Source organism: Eurosta solidaginis, chromosome 2 (genome assembly GCF_040869045.1).
Source record: "Eurosta solidaginis isolate ZX-2024a chromosome 2, ASM4086904v1, whole genome shotgun sequence".
Classification (NCBI taxonomy): Eukaryota; Metazoa; Arthropoda; class Insecta; order Diptera; family Tephritidae; genus Eurosta; species Eurosta solidaginis.
Window position 1 is genome coordinate 192834849 of NC_090320.1, and position 16062 is coordinate 192850910.

A 16062-nucleotide genomic window follows, 5' to 3' on the forward strand; every position below is an offset into this window, starting at 1 on the left:
AGATTACCTTTGGCAATTATTATAATTTCCTTACAAATGGAATTGTCTATAATAATTAAAATATAAACCCAAAAGTCAATTCTTTCATACTAGGTATAATTAAAAACGCATTTATGAAATTAATTTTTGGAATACCTTTCCGTTTAAAAATTCTGTAGCATATCCTCATGATTGAAAAATGTTCATGAATATGATCGGAAAGAGACACCGAAAAACAATCAAACATTAATTCATATAGGCAAAACTCAATTTTGCAATGATATCAAATACACTAACAGCTTAGATCAGAAATGTGTAAGGATATCAATAGAAAATTATTATTGGAGAATAATAACATTTGAAATACACTTTCTCTCGACGATTTTATAATTCTCGAATCGAAAATACTTTGAAATTTGGACGTTTAGGTTATATGGGATATGATATTTGGGCGGTGTAATTGCTAATTTAATTGTGGATTCTGTGGCAGATAGTGAATCTGTGTTAGGGTGTTTTGGCCTCGTTCGGGGAGCGAGAGCAGGGTTTGGATTTTGAAAATTGTAAATAAATTAGGCCGAAGGCCTTTATGTTCTTTGGCAGATAGCGGGTCTGCGTTAGGGCTTCTGGTGACCTCGCTCGGGGTGAGCGAGTGAATTATGGGATGTTCTCTTTGAAAATGAAAAAATAGAATTTTGTGGCAGATGGGGGATCTGCGTGAGGGCTTTTCGGGTATCCTCATTATGGGAGAACGAGTAAGTGGGATATTTTTTTTTGAACGGAGGGATGTGGAGGAACGGGGGGGGATTGTTAAGCGAAGCTTTTGGTCCTCGCACAATCTATCTCCGTGGGAAGAAGGATCAGTTTGACCAAAGGTCGTCTGACTTGACCCTTCTCGGTTATGAGGTCGACTACACGTACTCGGTTATCTTCTCCGGGGTGTACGTCGACGACTCTACCTAGCCTCCACTCGTTGGGAGATAAGTTGTCCTCTTTGAGGACAGCGAGATCTCCCACTTTTATATTTTCTTTGGGATGCTTCCACTTCACTCGTTTTTGAAGTTCGGATAGATATTCCACCTTCCATCGTTTGCAGAAAGTGTGATGGAGGGCTTTGAGCTTCTGCCATCTGTTTATTATGGAGGCCGTGCTTTCGTTCACATCCGGTTCTGGCGGCGCCAGAAGATGGCTGCCTGTTAGGAAATGTCCTGGAGTTAGGGGTTCCAGGTCCGTTGGGTCATTCGACCCCGGACTGAGAGGGCGCGAGTTGAGGCACGCCTCAATCCGGCACAAAAGTGTTTGGAACTCCTCCATAGTATATTTGTGGGGAGAAGCGATCTTTTTGAAGTGGCTTTTGAAGCTCTTCACTCCCGCTTCCCACAAGCCGCCCATATGTGGAGCGCCAGCGGGAATAAAATGCCAAGTTACTGCTTGATGGCTATACTTGGAGACTGTTTTGTCTCGGCTTTCTGCCAGGAAAGCTTTGAATTCCGATCGTAGAGATCTGGAAGCTCCGACAAAGTTCGTACCATTGTCGGAGTAGATGTTCTTCGGACATCCTCTTCTCGCGATAAAACGTGAAAAGGCCGCGAGGAAGCCTGGGGTACTAAGGTCACTAGTGGCTTCTAAATGGATAGCCTTAGTGGAAAAACAGACGAAAAGGCATACGTAGCCTTTTGACAGTCGACATCCCCTACCGCGGTAGCTTTTGATGTCGAAAGGCCCTGCAAAGTCTACCCCGGTATTGGTGAACGCGCGGGTAAAAGTAGTCCGCTCGCAGGGAAGGGTCCCCATAAGTTGGGACTGTGCCTGCTTTCGGTGAATAATGCAGGTTTTGCAATTGTGGATGATGGCTCTGATCATGGTCTTGACATTCGGTATCCAGTATTGGGTTCGGATGAGACGGAGCATGAGCTGGTTCTCGCCATGAAGGGAGTCATGATGAGCCATCATAACTGTCAGGCGAGACAGCCTGCAATTGTAAGGCAAGATGATCGGATGACGCTCGTTGTATGATATGTCTTTTGACGCCCCTAGACGCCCCCCTGTTCTAATAATATCATCTTTGTCGATATATGGATTTAGGGACAGTATTTCACTCTTGCGATCGATAGGTTCCCTATTTTTTAATTTTAAATATTCTGTCCCGTAAAATTGTTTCTGGCAGACTCGTATTAATGCTTGAGTCGTTGCCTTAATCTCATCGGCTGAGATTATGCACGACCTTTCGTGGAACATCGCTTTAGTTTTTGGGTGAGTTCGTTTATAAAATCTCCTAACATAGGATAGAACCTTCAAAGCCCTGGGTAAATTTGAAAAACGATCGAGAATATCTACATGATCTACCCTTGTCGTGGCATATGTTTGTGCCCTCTTTTCCTCAACGGACGTTTTGTATTCGGTCTCTTGTGCTGGCCAGTGGGAATTGTCTTCTTGCAGCCAAGAAGGTCCCTGCCACCACAACGAATTGTTGGTCAACTCTGATGCAAGTAGTCCTCTGCTTCCTAGATCCGCTGGATTAGATTCCGAGTCCACGTGAAGCCAGTCCTTGCTACCGACCATATCGATGATCTTAGTGATTCGGTGTGCGACGAAGGTTGACCAGGAACAGGGCGGCTTTCTTATCCATGCGAGTACGATGGTTGAATCCGTCCAGAGGTGAACTTTTACGGGTCCCAAATGAATATTTCGGAATATTGATTCCATCATTTCTGCGAGAAGCACGGCGCCGCAGAGTTCTAAACGTGGTAGCGAGATAGTTTTCACTGGAGCTACTCTGGTTTTTGCTAAGAGTAAGTGAATGAAAAACTGATCGTCTCTTTTCACGCGCATGTATACCGCTGCCGCATATGCTTTCTCGGAAGCGTCACAGAAGCCGTGGATTTCTATGTCGTCTTCCGGTGAAAAATTTACCCACCGCGGTATCCTAATGTTATCTATTTCGCTATAGTGTTGGGTGAAATTTTCCCACCGTTCTAAGGTAGTTGGGGAGACAGGTTCGTCCCACCCGGTGCCCTCTAACCAGATGTGCTGCATTAGTATTTTTGCCACTATGACCACTGGTGCAAGCCAGCCTAAAGGGTCGAAAAGTTTTGCTATAGCGGATAGGATTACGCGTTTGGTGATGTTCTCGCCACTCTCTAAAGCTCCTGCGGTGAAGTAAAACATGTCTGAATGCGCGTTCCATCGTATTCCGAGTGCCTTCACCGAGCTAGCCTCTTCAAACGCTAGGAAGTCCTCGCTGAGCAGATCCGTTTTGGGGATGTCCTGAAGGATTTCCTCACAATTTGATGTCCACTTGCGCAATGGAAAGCCAGCTGATTGTAATGCTTCGCGAATCTCGTTTCTTGCTCTGATGGTTGACGCTATTGTATGTCCTCCAGATAAAACGTCGTCGACATACATACTTTCTCGTAATATACCCGATGCTATTGGGTGCGTATTTTCTACATCATCAGCCAACCGCAGAAGTGACCGTATCGCGAGGTAGGGGGCGCAGTTTACACCAAAGGTGACAGTCTTTAGTTCGTAAAGACTGATGGGTTCGTTGGGGGATGTTCGATGGACAATTCTTTGAAACTTGGCGTGATTATCGGTCACCCAAATTTGCCTATACATCTTTTCTATGTCACTATTAAAGACAAAGCGGTACAGTCTCCAACGTAGAATTAAAATAGGCAAGTCTGCTTGGAGTACTGGACCTGGGTGGAGTATGTCGTTTAGACTAATGCCATTTGCTGTCGGACTTGACGCGTTGAAGACGACGCGCACTTTGGTAGTGGTACTTTCCGCTTTTACCACGGCGTGGTGGGGCAGGAAATAACTATCGGAATCGTCGGATGGAATGTTGTTTTTGATTTTTCTCATATGTCCAAGCGTTTCGTATTCGGATAACACCCGAACATATTCTTTCCCTAACTCTTGGTTTTTCAGTAATCGCCCCTCATTTCTGAAGAATTGTGAACATGCTCGCTTTAGGGACGGTCCTAATTTAATATTCTCAGGGTAATCCTGCCTGAATGGTAGCGAAACGGTATATCTTCCACTTTCATCACGTTTTGTTGTGTCCTTAAATAATTTTTCACAATACCTTTCTTCTTCATTAAGCATTTTATTTTTGGGCACATTTTCTACCTCCCAGAAAGCTTTTAATTGATTGTCTAACGCAACCTCGTTGTAGAATGACATGATGCTCTTCGTTGGACTCGGTGCTTCGATGCGACCGGTTAGTATCCAACCGAACACTGTCTCTTGGGCCAAAAGTGTATTTAGTACATTCTTTTTCAGACCGCTCAGTATAATTTGGGGATATATGTCTCCTCCAAGTATGAAGTCTACGTCTTCGTTGATGTAGAACCTTTTATCTGCCAAAACCAAGTCTGGGAATGCCTGCATAGTCATGGCGTTGATATGGCAGGATGGAAGATTCCCAGTGAGTTTGGCTAGGACTAGAACGGGTGTAGTCAGGCTGAAGCAGGCATCCACTGGTGAACGTAATTCAATTTTGGATGCCTCTTTCACCTGAGCTGACACCGCATTTGTGATGCCTGAAACTTGGGCATGCATTTTTCTCGCTGGCAAATTGATTCTGCGTTTCAGTCTTTCAGTTATAAAGGAACATTCAGACCCTGAATCAATTAATGCCCGTGCGGAGAAGTCGGTACCATTATGGCGAATGTGTACGCGAGCAGTTCCTAATAGCACACCTGTGCTGGAATTCGTATGACAGGATGTCACATTTTCGAAGTAGAGGGCCTATTATCGTAGGAGTGTTGGGGCGGGTTGTAGGTGGTGTTTTTCTGTAGGGTATCCGCATGCAGGAGCGTATGGTGACGAGAGTGGCACGTATTGCAGTTGTAGGAACTGGTGCATCTGGTCACTGTGTGTCCTGGGGATAGACAATTCAGACAACCACTTGTAGATTTTATGAATTTAATCCTTTCTGGAGGGGTTAACTCGCTAAAGCGTGAACAGTTGCGTAATCTGTGTTCAGGGGATTTACACATTTTACAAATTGATTTTATTGTTTGTTTGGATACTTTCGTTTGAAAAGCACCAAGTCTTTTCGTAGGGGTTTCTGACGATTGTCGCGACGCGTTTTGTTTTTGCACTTTCGAAGTGGCATGCCCTGTAAAACCAGACACTGTTTCAAGTGTCTGAAACCGATTAGACAGGAATTTATCCATATCCTCCCACTTGGATATGTCCATTTTATGGTCTATACTTTGCTCCCAAAGAGCCAGCGTGCTCTCTGGTAACTTGGTTGAGCATAGATAGGTCAGGATTGCATCCCAATTGGAAGTGTCAATTTTGTGGCATTTGAGGGACGAAATACAATTATTTATATCATTTTGCAGCTTTTTTATTGAACTGCCACACTCACTCTCTACCTTTTTTAAGTTAAATAAAATTTGTAGTTGTGTGTTAACTAAGATACGTTTGTTTTCGTATCTTTCACACAAGTTTTTCCAGGCCATCTCGAAACCTTCATTTGTAAGAGGGCATTTTTTAACGATATCTTTTGCTTCGCCCTGCGTTTTGTTGTTGAGATGGAATAACTTTTCCACCCCTTTCAAGCTGGAATTGTTTATATAAATTGCCGTGAAAAGGTCGCGAAAAGTTGGCCAAGACAGATAATCCCCTTTAAAAACTTCCGTGTCGCAAGCAGGGAGGCGAATTTTATGCGCATGAGGTTCTTGCTCAGGGTTGACGTTCTTGTCCGCTTTCTTGTATTTTTCTGCCTCAGCAGATATAGACGCTGAACATCGCACGTAGATTGCGTATGCTGCCTTTTGCTTCTTTCTGATCGCCATAACGTCATCCGCTGACACCTCATCAGATCCCAATAGCGAATCAAACGCAGACTTTACCTTCTTCCACAAGAGCCGCAACTCTTCCTGCTGTATTGCAAGGGTGTGTTTGCTATGGTCGCTCTCCGGAATAAGGCTGTAATCTTTATCAAACTCTGCGATTGATTCTGCTAAACGGATGTAGGTTTCCATTGTTTTATTTACGTTTATTAACGAGAAAATTGCCGATTATAGAAATGGAACTCTTCAGAGTTAAAATGCCTGCCCAGCCCTAAATAAAAACTATTGAACTTCAAGTTTATTATTTATTTTGTTTATTGCAGACTTTTTGTCTTGGTAGCGACAACGCAAAAGGGTTTATTTTATGGAATTTTTGTCACAACAGCGACAACAAAAAGGATTTATTTTTGGACTTTTGCCTCGGCAGTAAATAACAGAAAAAGGGGACCACTCGCCACCTACACAGTTTAATGGTTGAATTGTAAAAAGACAAGTGCGTGCGATATTGTTTTTCGGAATTGAGAATAAGCGGAAAAAAGTGCAAAAAGTGTTTTCAGTGAAGTGAGCGCCGGATTAACTAAGTTGAACTTAACCTCGTTTTGTGATGTGCACGAAATAACAACAACAAAAAAACCTATTCAATATAGTGAGGAAAGTGAGGTTAGGTTATCCTCTTCCTTGTGTTGTGTCTGGAAAACCTTACCGCTTGTGGGGGGATGAACCAGATAATCACAAGGACCGAAATAAATATTAAAACCAAGTGAATTAAATTCGAAGAAAAAACAATTTAAGAAAGAAAAAAACTGGCGCTCACTAAAATAAAGTTTCACCTTTTTCACCCCCGCTCGATCTCAATTTTTTCGCAAAAACACGGGTATTTTCTTAATTTTTTAGTCACGGACACTCAAAAAAAAAGTGGCAAGAAATATGACACTTACTTCTTATTGGTTTTTGTGCTGGCGGTATTTATTGCTGTGATGGCTGTGGCTCCGGTGGCTGCTAATTTGTGTAATATAATCCCACTTTTCTCGTGTTGTGTTTGGCTGCTGCGGCAATCCTTTGACAAATTGTCTAGTATGCAAATGTGCTGTGCAGGTTGATATGTGGACTGTAATTTGTAGGTGCTTTTAGTTCCTTATCCGGCTCGAAGGACCAATGTTCGGCCTGGGTGCGTCTGGAACCGGCAGTGGGTAGGCGCACACGGGTCGATCTTGGAATGGATGATTCGCTCAAAAGAAATAAATAAAAACACAAGAGGAATTCCTCGTTATAAAATAATACTTTAATTTAGAGTGATGGGAATATATATAGTGTTGATACAATATTACCTTGGCGCTTTAAGTGACGATGGTGATCCTTGCGATGTGTGCTGGTTGGCGGTCGATCGAAAAAGAGGCCGGTTATCCCGTTGAGGACAACCGCTAAGCCGCGAAAAAGTCCTCTGGTATTAAGGAGGGGAAAAAAGCCACACACACAACAACCCCCACTTATACGTGCATGGGTGCTGACAACCCACACACACACGTGCATGCGTCTGAAACGCATGCATGTGCATGCATGCACACGAATGCGGCGTGAGTGTGGGTGGCTGGAAATATTATTAAAACGTTAGGGAGGGGCGCCGTCAATCAGATACAAGTTAGGCATTGGGCCTAAACAGTATTCGACCGCTTAAAAGACATTTTCCCAAGACTAACTAACGTCAAAATTCAGGAAGGAGTTGTTAATGGTCCCGACATAGGGACACTAATGAGTCGTCAAGATTTTGACCATTAAAGGACTTTTGGGTAAAGAACGCAAAGACAACTACAGGGAATCTGTTGAAAACATGTTGGCAGCTTTCGATGAAATGGGGGTTAATATGTCGTACAAAATTCATCTCTTGCATCAGCATCTTGATCAACTCGCTGAACAGTTGCCAACTGAATCTGATGAGCAAGGCGAACATTATCACCAAACTGCGCTTTCATTTTAAATAAGGTAACTAAATTTTTCTCATATCTATGTCAGAGTGCACAATTTAAACATGTTAACGATTGACAACTATTTTCGTTTCAGGTACAGAGGAAAGAAATCTCCAGATGCAATACTCGCTAAAATTTGTTGGTTGTATAAAAGGACCTTTGAAGAAGAGGAAGACGAGGAAAAAGAGGAAGAAGGGGAAGACAAAGATGAAATTCCAGAATATCAGTTGGACCAATTTATCGACCTTTCTGATGATGATGACGATGACCCCAGCGGGTTAGGGGGTCAGAATATACCCGCGGTAGGTATGCCTGTCGTAAGAGGCGACTAAAATACCAGATTCAAGGGGCTGTGTAGCGCAACCCTTCAGGTTGCTATAGTGTTAACTACTTTGTACTCTTTACTTTAATTTTTAAAATAATTTTAATTGAGTTTTCGTGTTAACTTAAAATTTTGAATAACTTCAAAAAAAGAAAATTCTAATTAGTTAGAAAATATCTAAACTCAAAAATAAACAAAATATAAATTTTTAAAAACAAAATCAAAATAAAAGATTTTTAAATATCAACTTGAATGTTGATATATTGGCGATCCTACCAACGGACCTAAAATTATTTGAACGTGCATACTTGTACAACGAATTTGGACTTAAATTAACGTTGTTAAATGCAGAACTAGTGCATTATAGATGTTAATGTGACTATAATTATCACATACATGTGCTTACACAATGATACGGAAATGTGATTAAAGAAAAGCCAGATCATTAAGGCAGTGATTAGTTTAAAACTCAAAGACTATTTTATATAGGAATTTGATTAACAGAAACATATTCTAAAATAAACTAAAAATGTGTATAGTGTAAAAACATCTAAAATAATTTAGACTATTATTTACAAAATAGTTTATGTGCAAAATTTTCGCTTCAATATCATTAAATTAATTGAACAAGAATCTTTAAATTTTTAATACAATAGTGAACAAAAATAAAAAAAAATTAAATTCTCTACTATTACAATACAATTTCTATCAACAATCCATTATAATGTACATTGCCTGAATTGCTTCAACTTCTCAAGGACTGTGCTGGTGATTTGGTGTTTGTCAAGAATCAACTAACTAAAGTACCAGCATTTGTATCTCTATTTACACGCCTTACTTTGCTGAATTTGTCATGCAATCAACTTTCCGATCTGCCGAAAGAATTGGGTGTCTGAATACTACGCGCTGAAGAATTAACTAAATAAAAAATTTAATAAATAGCACTATTGAAATTCTTGTGCATATAATTTAACTATATTTGTGTTCCCTATATATTTGTGAACAAGAAGAAATACAACAACATTCTGTGCAAATTTCATATAACAGTCGCTGTAAATTATATATACGAAACATTAAAACAAAGAATAAATGTTGAAAATCAAATTAAAAACATAAAAAACTCTAAAAACGTGTGTGGAAACAAAATTAAAACATTTACAACCTAATACTCTTAAAAGCAGCGATTGGGTTATCCAAACCACAACAACAATTTTGCACGCAATACACACAAGAACAGATTTAAAATGAAGACATCACGATGAAAATTAAGAGATTTACAAATAAAACAACAAAGCCATTGCATATTTTAAAAGCATTACGATATCAAACAATCCAGATATTAATTTCAAGATATTTTTTAAACAATCATCAATCAACTACTTATTAATTTTAATATTTTTTTATTAAATTTAATTTTATGTAAGTATAATTTTTATTCTAATATTAAATTTAAAATTTTTCAATTATAATTTAAATTAAAATTTTAAACCTTTTAACTTTCAAATTTATTTTAAGATTATTTTTATATTTTAACAATTATTTAAATTTACTTATTTTTTATATAAAATTAAATATTTTATTTAAATTGTTAACTCCCTTTCCAAAAAAAATCTTAAATATTTCCTAATTTTCAAATTTTTCATTTTATTTTTTTTTTTTTTTTTTTTTTCATATGGTTCTACGTTCACCAATACGAACTCGTAAATTTACAAATGCAGAAAATCAAAATATCAACCATACAAATAACATCATGATTCACAATTCACCTCAAAATTTTTTGCGGAATTAACTAAACTTTTAGGTTCTCATAAAATTCATACATCTCCTTACCATCCCCAAGCAAATGGCATGATAGAGAGATTTCATCGAACTTTAAAAGCAGCAATTATAGCATCAAACGACACGGTTCATTGGTCTGACATTTTACCATTCATTCTACTTGGTTTACGAACTTCTATTAAAGAAGATTTAAAATGTTCATCTGCTGAACTTGTTTATGGCCAAACACTTAGAATACCTGGTGAATTAATTATTTCAAATAGTAATAAAGAACATGATTTTTCTAATGACGCTCTTCATAAAATAAGAGAATATTTTTCACTTGTTCGTTCTAAAGTTTTTCATCATAACAAAGAAAATGTTTTCGTTCCTAAACAATTAGAAAATTGTGAGTATGTTTTTGTTAAAGTTCTTCGTAAATCTAATTTAGAATCACCTTATGAAGGACCTTTTAAAGTTATATCTAAGAAACATAAAACATTTACAATTCAATACAATAATACTATTAAAAATATTTCAATTGATTTACTTAAACCAGCAAACATACTTATTAACACTAATTTAAATACAAATACATTAAACAACAAAAAACAAAAAAAGGTTACATTTAATATTAATTAATAATTTGTTTGTTTCAAATTTTCTTGGAGGGGGAGTAAATATAGTGTTAACTACTTTGTACTCTTTACTTTAATTTTTAAAATAATTTTAATTGAGTTTTCGTGTTAACTTAAAATTTTGAATAACTTCAAAAAAAGAAAATTCTAATTAGTTAGAAAATATCTAAACTCAAAAATAAACAAAATATAAATTTTTAAAAACAAAATCAAAATAAAAGATTTTTTAAATATCAACTTGAATGTTGATATAGTTGCCAGCGCAATATATAGCTTCTCCAAACCCAATTGTCAACCTCACCTATCCGCGGCGAATCCTGTTTCACTAGCAGACGAGGCTCTGGCGACCCCAAGCTCCTCAAGGAACTTGGGGATGGGGAGGGAGGGATGGCCTGAAGGTTTAACGTGGCCACATAAATCGTTCCCAAGATGGTCGGGCTAGCACTTTAATGATGCTGTGTTACCGGAGGAAAGGACCATCACATCGATAACACTCCCCAAAGCCTTCGGGGAGCAACCTTATCGCTACAACAACAACAACAACAACAACGATGACCAAGATATTAGAGAGAGCAGTGATGTTGATCCACAGCCGCCTGCTAAACGGCGACTGGCCAAATCATTAATTTAATTTATTAAATTTTTTTTACTTAAAACTTTCATAACTAACATTTCCAAATTATATTTTTTCCGGATTTTTATAATTTCTATTTCAATGTTTCTTCAAAACCAACACTGAAAAAATTGGTACATAAGAAATGAGAAGTAAATTTATAATAAGCTGGAAAACGCAAGTTTTGTATTATGATTGTTTTTTTTTTCAAATGAAATTTATTGAAGAAACTGAGAAGCATAACGGAACGATACAATATGGCAGCATGGTGACATACCTACAAACATAAATCAAAATTTAATCTACTTTGTTTTTGTAAATTCGATGGACAAATGTCAAAATCGTACTACGCCGGAAGTTGATGTATCAAATCAAATAAAAAAAGTTTAAAATCAGCTGTGCCATGCTGCCACCTTGTATCGTTGCGCCATGCTGAGAAGCATAATATAGATTAAACAGAAAGAAAAAAGACTTAGTTTTGTGGAAAATATGTTCAAAAAGCACAAAAAAAAATTTCCAACATTTTGCTTCATAAGCACTACAAAAGTTTTCTAAATCAATTTTTTTTTTTAATTTTAAATGTTGCACAGGTCTCTAGCAATGATTTGGCTATAACATATTGAAAAAATATCAATTAGTGGACGAGTTATAGCCAAAAAACCATACAAACAATATGCTGAAAATCGGCATTTAACTGCAAAGTTCGATTAAAAAAAATTCGGACTAACATAGACAAACGCCGCGATACGGATCTTCTAATTTAGCCTCTATTTTCACCCAACACGCTCAGAATCGACCTAACCTAAATTTGTACCACAGTGTAGTTTTATATATTTAGACTATGACAAAATTAGCGTTTTTACTTCTTGTTTGACGCCTAATCCAACGAACACAAAGTAAAGCCGGAAGATATAATATGCTCGGTGCAACATCGTGCGTTGACAGATAAGTTGATAGCATGCGTTTGCAAGGGGAGCAAAAAAAAGCCTAAAAAAAGAGGCCATAACATATATGGTATACAGTTAATACGCAGACTTATACTACTAGGTACATATGGAATATTTAAAAATATCAAAACCGAGGTTTAACAAAGCCAATATTCCATCACTTTACTACGCTTATGATTATCCAAGAACGTCTGGTTCTTAAATTAAATACAATAAATTGAAATCCATCGATTCACTTACCGATTTCACAGCCATTTTGCCAGAACTTCCGATTACCAATGGCCCAATCGGTTGCCGTGTATTATTAATCTGCATATCTGAATGCTTTTGTGTGGCATAAGTGCCAAAGGTGCTATATTGCACCGATTGATTAGCTGAATTACTAAAATTAATTGGAGGTGGCGCATCGTCGTCCACACTATCTGGCACACCCAAATAATAAATTTTCTAAAACAAGGAAATGCATATCATATAAATATTATATAGTGTGACTGGTATCTCTGTGGGATTTCAGAATCTACCTGTTCCTCTGTTAAAAAGTATAGCGTTGACTGTGCCTGCCAATCACTATTAATTGAGCGGTTCTTAGGATGACGCCGCGGCAACCAAGCTGCACCATGTAAGCGTGGCAAATTGCGACGTTCATAAATGGATAATGGCACATTGGGATGAAATACATATACTAAAATTAGAAACATTTTATTAAAATAGTAAATATATAAATAAATTTTAAACTATTAAACTTCGGCATGAGTCTGTGCGTGTGTTACTCACATTCATTGTATTTGGTGAAAGCAGCGACTAAATTGCTTATTGGATCAAAGGCTAAATGCTGTACGGACAGTTTACATACAGCTTGTATACGTAGCGTAAGTAGATTATAAATTAAAACGCGCCGTTCGGTGCAAACAATCACCTGTGAAAGGAGGAATACAAGTATGTTAAGCTATATAGAATATCATTTCTTCGATATGGGAGGGTGTTGTTGTTGTTAACTGTTAACGGGAGTCGAAGGAAGTTGTAGTTTCAACAGGGGCGGACCATAGGGAGATTGGTGTTAGAGGCGCTGGTATCATGTGTAGAGATGGGAAATGGGTAAATACCCAAATGGTCAATACCCGGTAAATTGGGTATATATGGTAAAAATGGGTAAATACCCAAATATTTACCCAAAAGAAGGGTAAAAATAATCTTTTGGAAAATATGGGAAACAAACCCACAAATTCAATCCAAAATGTACCCTATTTGCCCTATATTGGTGGGTAGTTAGCCATTACGCTATCGGTTGAATTAGTTTTAATCTGTAATCCAGAGTTTTTCAAAAATATTTAGCCAATAATACATCCGTCGCAAAAATTTAAGTTTACCCAGTAAACGTTTGAAGTCAAACAAGAGTCGGAAAAATATCTAAATTGGAACGTTTACAGTCGGTATGTGCTCATTTGGGAGGCCGAAACCAATGTATTTCCCTTCTTGCAATGGTCGTCCTATATGAGCCTATTAACGTATATCATTTGAGTCTAAATAAGAAAGTCTTACAAGGCGTTTAAAAAGCTCATATTATACTCTACTGGAACCCTCCGCCGTCATTTTTAACTCTAATAAACTCTGATTATCTGACATCTATATGGCCTATTTATTAGGCACCGTCAGCGCTTATTAGGGTCATATATAGTTCGACACACCTGGACTGAGCGTGGCAGCTTTGCGGTCACATTCAAAATGTCGAGAAGCGTCCATGAGCGGACAAACGTCGCTGCTTATACAAAAAAAGAATAGCAAGGGTAGCAATAAAAATTGTGGTAACAAAGTTGATAAATGATAATTTTTGCATGCTAGGTTAAGAGCTTTTAGGTCGTTAAATAAAAGGCAAACATTTAATTTTCTTTTACCCTCCTACGCGTTTCGACGCTTTTCTGACTGCTACATTGCCCTTGGATTCTTGAATTATGAGCGCCGTGAGCATCTTTTGAGAGGTAGCCTTGTTCGCGTAAATATGTGTACCCTATAAACATTCTCTTACAGTTAAGAAGATCAATATGTGTCTTCAAAAATTCTATCACCTTAGAGCCTTTTATGACTCCAATTCGATTAAATTATGAACAAACGAAAAATATTAAAATCAGTAAACTAGGCAGCTCCGGAATAAAAACTCAGAAACTTTTCTGCGACAATTTATTCTAAATAAATAATTAATTCAACTAATCATATTTCATTTCTATCTTATCCTGATGGGAGTTTTATCACAACAATTTTCTTCCCTATGTTTTCCTCTTCGGATATATGTCAACAATTCTTCCTAAACGCCCTGAAGTAGTGTCATTAAAAGACTCAAAAATAGCAGTATATGACGCCAATAAGGCTCATATATGATATCGGAAGCAGACCTGTATAAGACTTATGTTAGAGGCAAAATATGAGCATATAACATTCGCTTCAGGCTCCTAAATGAGTTTATAACGAGTGCAAACGATCCAAAGTTTGGACTCCTTTCAGACTAATTGTTGACTCCAAGTGTTTGCTGGGTTGTTTGTTTAAAATCAAAACGAAATTTTTTTAATTTCAAATGACGTATAAATTTAATTGCTGAATTGTAATTCCAAGCAGCCTCGATTCAAATGATTTTTAAATACCCAAAAAAAGATACAAAAAAGGAATATTCCGGGTATTTTCCTGATATTTACCCATAAAAATGGTAAATACCCGGTAGAATCCCAACTCTAATCATGTGGGGACACATCGAATGCAGGATATACGCTTCCCACGGTAGCCGGTTCTATGTACCGGACCGACTTTGGATTTTTTTTATCGACCAAGGGCTGTCATTTCAGTGTAACCCCATTTAACACTGTTAACACAACAACAACAACATTATGCATACATGTCGGGGTTGATTCTGGACAAGTAAGAGTTCAACCTGTTACAGTATCCAGAACGAAGTTGGGCCAGGGTGACTCGCTTCCCACGGCAGCCGGTTCTATGTACCGGAGCACTCATTATCATCCTCGGAGCAGCTCATTGCAGCTGCACTGCTCCATACCCTCCTGCTCCGGGAAGGTATTGAAGCTAGCCCGGTTGTTGTTTTTGTAGGCCCTGGGGAGTGATATCGATGTTAATGGTCCTTTGCCGGATGCAGATCCGGTAACAAACACAATTAAGGTAGTAGCCCGACCATCTCAGGAACGATTTAGTATGACCACATGAAACCTTCTATGCCATCCCGCCCCCTAGATCCATGAGGAACTTTGGGTTGCCAGAGCATCGGCTGTTAAAGAAACAGGATTCGCCACGGGTAGGTGAGGTTGACGATTTGGTTGGAGAACCTATAAAAATTCCCCCAGCGGGTTAGGGGGTTAGAATATGACCGCGGTAGGTAGATATGCCTGACGTAAGAGGCGACTAAAATACCAAATAGATTCAAGGGTTGGGTAGCACCTTCGGGAGTATCCTTATCGCTACAACAACAACAAGCTATAAATTGCGCTGGCAACCCCTTGAAAGGGCTGCGCTACACAACTCCTTGAATCAATTTGGTATTTTAGGCGCCTCTTATGACAGGCACACCTGCCGCGGGTATATTCTAAGCCTCTAACCCGCTGGGGGAACCTATCCCCCGTCCAGGCTGTTGTTCTGCTGCATATGTCGGAGAAGGAAGGTGTTGAAGGCACGTTTTGGAAAAGAGTTAAAGTCATAGCCCAAGGCTGATAAAACATCCCATTAAAGCTCGAAGGACAAATACCAGTAAGCATTCCGTTGTTTAGGATTTTGTAAAAGACGTTAACATAATTTTGTTGTAATAGTACCGCACTTATTACTGACATAGCATGCCGATGGCATGACCGTCGATTCAAAGCACTTAGTAAAATCTTCTGAAAATGTTTCATCATTAAAACAACTCCCTAAGAGTGCGATTTTGCTAGAGTTGGTGTAAACAACTACATTTCGACATGCCTATCGAAAACTAACGCTTTCAAAATTTCTAACGAAAACTTTCACTTTCAAGATTTTTAACGAAAACTAAAGCTTCCGGCCTC

General features: G+C 38.4%; 1 protein-coding gene across 1 annotated transcript in view; it reads right to left on the minus strand.

Moving 5' to 3' along the window:
• Window positions 1-16062, minus strand: part of l(2)05287 (WD repeat-containing protein l(2)05287) — a 107017-nt gene that overhangs the window by 67505 nt on the left and 23450 nt on the right. The window contains exons 8-10 of the mRNA XM_067766707.1: window positions 12803-12944; window positions 12550-12710; window positions 12269-12475 (exon numbers count right to left, since the gene is read on the minus strand). Of these exons, the coding sequence (XP_067622808.1) occupies window positions 12269-12475; window positions 12550-12710; window positions 12803-12944 (510 nt within the window). The remainder of the gene's footprint in view (window positions 1-12268; window positions 12476-12549; window positions 12711-12802; window positions 12945-16062) is intronic.